A 6036-nucleotide genomic window follows, 5' to 3' on the forward strand; every position below is an offset into this window, starting at 1 on the left:
GAGAAACATCCCAGGATAAAAGACCCTTGATTTCTTAATATTTTCCGTATCATTGCCAGATTCCCACAGACAGTACACTGGGGCGGATGCTGTGTTCAGCCTTGTCCGGCTGCCACGAGGATGAAGAGGAACGGGGTGGGGGGGGTCACCCTGCAGACTGCGACCCCAGTGGTCAGCGGCCAGAAACTACCTGCTCTGCGCCACCAGCCAGCTGCACCTCTGCAAACAGGTGCCGCCCCACAGCAGACACCTGTGTCGTGGCATGTCCAGACCGTGCACTTTCCTCCTGCATCTTTCCCTGCTTGATTTTATTTGTTTGTTTGTTTATGTATTTATTTATCTTTTGGATTTTTTTCCTGAGTTTGACTTTTTTTTTTAAATAAACTTATTTATTTTTGGCTGTGTTGGGTCTTCGTTTCTGTGCGAGGGCTTTCTCCAGTTGTGGCGAGTGGGGGCCACTCTTCATCACGGCGCACGGGCCTCTCACTGTCACAGCCTCTCCCGCTGTGGAGCACAGGCTCCAGACGCACAGGCTCAGTAGTTGTGGCTCACGGGCTTAGTTGCTCCGCGGCATGTGGGATCCTCCCAGACCAGGGCTCGAACCCACGTCCCCTGCATTGGCAGGCGGATTCTTAACCACTGCGCCACCAGGGAAGCCCGAGTTTGACGTTTTTTAAAAAAAATTTAATTGAAGCATAGTTGATATACAATATCGTTTTCATTTCAGGTGTGCAGTGCAGTGATTCAGTTATACACACACACACACACACATATATATCTATTCCTTTTCAGATTCTCTTCCATTATAGGTTCTTACAAAATATTGAGTATAGTTCCCTGTGCTATACAGTAGGTCCTTGTTGGTGATTTTATTTATTTTAATTTAATTTTATACACTTAACATGAGATCTACCTTCTCACTGATTTTCAAGTGTCCAACTAGCACTGCTGACACTAGCACAGGCTGTACAGCACAGCCCCAGAGCCAGCGCATCTTGCTCACTGAAGCGTTACAGGGGCCAGCCCATTCATTCTGCGCCCCCGCCACGACAGTCACTCTCTGACTTCACGTCCTTCCCGGGGAGAAGCGTGAGGACCCCGCAGGCTGGACACCGTGTGCACCTTCTCCACGTGCATCTGCCGACCTTGGCTCGCTGGGCACTCAACACAGCCGGCACCAGAGAGGCCCTCTTTATAGATTTATTTTTAATTTTTATTGAAGTGTAGTTGATTTACAATGTTGTGTTAATTTCTGCTGGACAGCAAGGTGATTCAGTTTTACATATATATATATATATATATTCATTTTCATCTTCTTTTCCATTATGGTTTATCACAGGATATTGAATATAGTTCCCTGTGCTCTACAGCAGGACCCTGTTGTTTATCTATCCTATATGCAGTCGTCACAAAGTCCCACTTGGGCTTAAACATCACCTGGCAATTGCAAGAACCATAATCTATTTTTGGCATGTGCGATTTCCATTGGGCTCCTTTGACGCCCTCCTTGGGTGTTTGGTGCAGGGATTCGGTACCCCTGGGCACTGGGTGCTGAAGGGCCTGCCTCTTCACTCTGGTTTCGATAAGCCCTTTGCTTGAACAGCGACTGTAATATGAAGGGAAACTGCCTTCCCGGGGACACTGGTGTGTGCGGAGTGCCAGAGTGCTCACACAGCCAGTGGCCTCAGAAACTGCGGGACCCTGGCTGGTTCACAGCTTTCTGCTTTGGGGGAGGCCGGGGAGGGGTGTGAGTTAGAGGCCTGTGACCACCCACCCACCCCCCCGTTCACTTTACTGGGCACTGCATTTCCCATCACATATTTTCTCAAAGAGCACACCTCTGTACCTTTTTTCCTAATATGTCTCACTGGTAAAGGTCAAACTCTCAAATAACGGATAAACGTCCTTAAAAAAAAAAATACAGGTCTGACTGTCCACTTGGAGGCACTCAATTTATCTGGTGCTAAATGATCAAGGGACAGCATCGAGCTGACCAGCAGCAGCACCGTCAGTGGAAGCCCTGGCCGTGCGTTTTGTCTGGGTGGTGAGATCATGGTGACGTGAAAGCTGTTCAGGGCACATCCCTGTCCACCCTGCATCCCCCGCACTCTCAGTCTGGGCAGGAAGGACCTGTTTTGGTGCAATGTTGACAATCCACAATATGAATTGCCTTTAGTATCCCCAAGTTCATGACATGAAATGTACTTAGTAACTATGTATTAATTATGATAGAATTCTAAGGCATATGAATATACTTATGCTAGCCCATGTCAGTTTAGTTTTTAAGGTATATTTCACTTGTTTAGAAACGTATGTTATCACCTTTTCTTTCGAAAATGGGAAGGGGCGAAGGAAAGAGAGAAATCGGACCAACAAAAAAGTTGCATGCACCCACTGTTGCAATTTGTAATCTTTAATTTCTGAGTAGAAATTAAAGCATAATACAATTGTCAACAGGTGTCTCAATCTGCTAACCACATAAAAATGGGCCGTCTGTCACTTAGAATGGTTTGTTACTATTTCTTAACTAAACACTATTATTTCCAGTTTATTATCGTTGATAACAACGTTCTTGTTTCTCAGTGTGCAGGTGTTTGACCAGTGGCAGAAGGGCAGCCTCTTCCAGAGGATCCTGGCAGGGACTGGACACAGGCTGGAGGCTCTGGGGACTCAGTCTGGGGAAGGGAGCCAGGCCTGGATGGTGGCGGGAGCTTTGCAGGCTGCCCTTCTCCTCCTGAACGACAGTGTGGCAGTCGACGGCCCCCAAGGCAGCCACACACCTACCAGGATGTAAGGCACATTTCCTGGTGGATTAGGCTAGACAACCCTGATTTTAAAGTGTGCATGACAAGACTGTTATGAAGGCATTCCATGTAGCCCCGGTTAGACAACAAACTGCTAGTTATTAGCAACTGGAAAATGCAAGGCTTGCATTGTGGACCCTGGTAGGACTGTTTGCAGCAAACTGGATGCCTGTCCAGCTGTTGAAAGCAATCGAATGAGGGCACGATGTTTGAGAGGGTTTTCAGATTGTGGACCTTAGGTCTTAACATCTTTGACATTCATTTAAAAATGAACAAAGACAGTTTAAAGGTTCTTTCCTGTAATGAACTACTTGTTTTCCTATTTATTTAAACTTTTTGTGTAGTTGAAATGTTTACATAAGGTCCAGAAATATTTGAGAAGTAGGAAAGGTGGGATGTGTGTTATTATTTTTAAGGTAGAGAAACTGACTCACACACACGGTGGAGTCTAGTGCAACACGGGGTCTGTTTCTTCAGTAGGTGTGGCTGTTTGTAGTAACTTGATGAATCTTAGTAAACTCCTGAAGTTAAGGCTTTCCTTGGAAGAGGACAATAAGATTTCTTCATACTGTCACAAAAGGTTCATTTCAAACTGTGGGTCATAGAAAGTATTGCTCCCTGTACGGTGTGGAGAGGGAGTTATGATGTGCGAATTGTACGGTGCTGTACGTATGTCTTTTTCAGGCTCAGCGGCCATGGCTCACGGGCCCAGCCGCTCCGCGGTATGTGGGATCTTCTTGGACCGGGGCCCGAACCCGTGTCCCCTGCATCGGCAGATAGACTCTCAACCACTGCGCCACCAGGGAAGCCCAGTATGGGGTTTTTAACGACACACCTAACAAGTGGTAACTGAAAACACTGCCGACACTTTTCTTTTTCTGAAACCCAGTTAGGAAGCAGGGCGTTGCTTCTGAAGAGATTGCCCGGGGCACATGGGGACCGTGGCGGGGGAGGCAGTGCGGCTCCCTGCGGGCCGAGGACGCCGAGGAAGGGTTGCGGGCAGCCGGCCACGGACGTCTGCAGGATTAGCTGGAGAAAGGACGGGGTACACTGTTCTGTCACGTGAGAGCTGCACATGCAGCACAGTGCAGGAGGCCAGGCGTGGGCGTTGAAGGCTTCCCTGCTTGGTTACCTGTTTTGAAGCTGTTTGAAAGTAACATCTCTGTTACTTAACACACAGTAGTAGAGACGCCATGTCAGGTCCCCCTGGACGATCCTACACGCCTCCAGCACGTCCTGGCCCTTCCGCCCTGGGTCCCGCTGGGGCCCCCATAGACCAGAAGCCCCGGGGACCCTCCCCGTCTCTTGGCTCCTTGGGGATCAGGGGCCTCAGTGGCCACATCCTGCTCTAAGTACCGAAGCCACTTGCAGGTATCCTTCTCCCGATCCTGACCCAGAGTTGCAGGGACGTGACCCGCCTCCGGTCATCCCGTCCGGCCCCATTCACGGGGCCGGAGTCTGGTCGGAGGCGGGCAGCCTGCACTCAGCCACACGCCGTCTGGACACTGAAGCGCTCTCGAAATACGCTTCCATATAAAATATTTTCTGGTAACCGCAGGTTTCATGGCAAATATATATATATATATATATATATATATATATATATATACACACATTTATTTATTTATTCGTTTATTTTTGGCTGCATTGGGTCTTCGTTGCATGCGGGCTTTCTCTGGTTGCGGCGAGCGGGGGCTACTCTTCATTGCGGTGCACGGGCTTCTCATTGCGGTGCCTTCTCTTGCTGTGGAGCATGGGCTCTAGGCACGTGGGCTTCAGTAGTTGTGGCTCGTGGGCTCAGTAGTTGTGGCACGCGGGCTCAGTAGTTGCGGCTCGCGGGCTGAGTTGCTCCGCAACATGTGGGATCTTCCCGGACCAGGGCTCAAACCCGTGTCCCCTGCACTGGCAGGTGGATTCTTAACCCCTGCACCACCAGGGAAGTCCAAGAGCTCCAACTTGATTTCTTCCAAATAGTCACAAATCATCAGATGTTTCCAAAAGATTGGTTAAACCCTCTGTTACTCACCCGCACCACCACTGACTCAAGTTACTTTCATCTTTGTGTTCTGAATTTCTATTTACATTTGGATCCATTTCTGGATTTCTCTGTTCTGTCCCCTCCTCTCTCTACCTCAGGGTCATACCATGAACCATAATCATGGCAAATATTTTTAAATCTCACCTGGAACTTTATCCTAACCCTCACCTCTTCTACCCACTACTTGGGATATACCTTTCTGTTTTGGGGTAAAGAGAGTGTTTAATCCATATTCAGTACCTGAAGGAATCCCCAAATCAGAGGATTCGAGCGATACGACCTGTCAAGAACCTGGTTATCTGTGTACGTGGGGAACGTGGGACTTTGGTCTGTGAAGTCCCAAAGCTGTGGGATATTTTCCTGTGAGTGGAAGTTTTGTTTCCCAAGGAGGCATACTGAACTGCTTCCCGTTACATTTCATTTATTTATTTCTGCCCTCAGATTACTGCACCTGCAGAAACTGCAGCACGTCCTTTGGGAGCTGCCCCTGTGGCCGGCCCTGACGAGACTGCTCCAGCTCGACGGGGCTCTCAGGAGTGTGGTGGCCCAGAATCTACACCTTGTCCGAGGCAAACTAGCTCCAGGGTTATTTGTCCCCAACTCAAATCACGGCGAACATGGGAGCGGCTGGAAGGCAGGCTCGAAGCCGCCTGTCAGGTTTGGAGGTGAGGTATGGGCATGCATACATATTCGTGCTTGTCGATGGTGCCCAGGGATGTTTCAAACCCAGCACATCCTGGCTGAACGAGTAGCGTGTCATAGTGGGGACCACATCCTGCTGTTCCCATCAGCCGGCCTGGGGCCTGGAGTCAGCCGGCCTGGGGTCTGGACAGGCTCTTTTCTGCCGTCCCATCCACACCCTGTCCTCAGCCCACTCCCTGCCCCTCGGCATCCGTGGGGATAGCAGGTCCCCCTCGTCTGCCCCGACGCCCTTCCTTGACTGCAGTCCCGGGAGGTGGCCGTCTGCACTCTGCTGCTTCTCACGGTGGACGGAGGAAGTGAGACAGCTGATGGAGCAGCTGCCCGAGGCTCGTGTGTCTGCAGAAAGAGGGGCCGGAGTTGGGTGACTTCGTCAGGCCCCACCCTCGGGGGGACATGAAGTGTCTGATAGCAGGTCCAGAGGCTGACCGGCCGGCTGCCAGGATTCAGTCTCTCGATTCACGGCCACATGAGGGAGGGGTCGGGCATGGAGCA

At 50.1% G+C, this 6036-nt stretch overlaps 1 protein-coding gene across 1 annotated transcript in view; it reads left to right on the forward strand.

Moving 5' to 3' along the window:
* The window catches only part of LOC137229557 (ATP-binding cassette sub-family A member 13-like), a 46661-nt gene extending 40752 nt beyond the window's left edge, over positions 1–5909 (forward strand). Inside the window, 3 exon segments of the mRNA XM_067747624.1 lie at positions 2584–2790; positions 5284–5512; positions 5634–5909. Coding sequence (XP_067603725.1) covers positions 2584–2790; positions 5284–5512; positions 5634–5909 — 712 coding nt within the window.
* Positions 5910–6036: the final 127 nt, after the last annotated feature.

Source organism: Pseudorca crassidens, chromosome 8 (genome assembly GCF_039906515.1).
Source record: "Pseudorca crassidens isolate mPseCra1 chromosome 8, mPseCra1.hap1, whole genome shotgun sequence".
NCBI lineage: Eukaryota > Metazoa > Chordata > Mammalia > Artiodactyla > Delphinidae > Pseudorca > Pseudorca crassidens.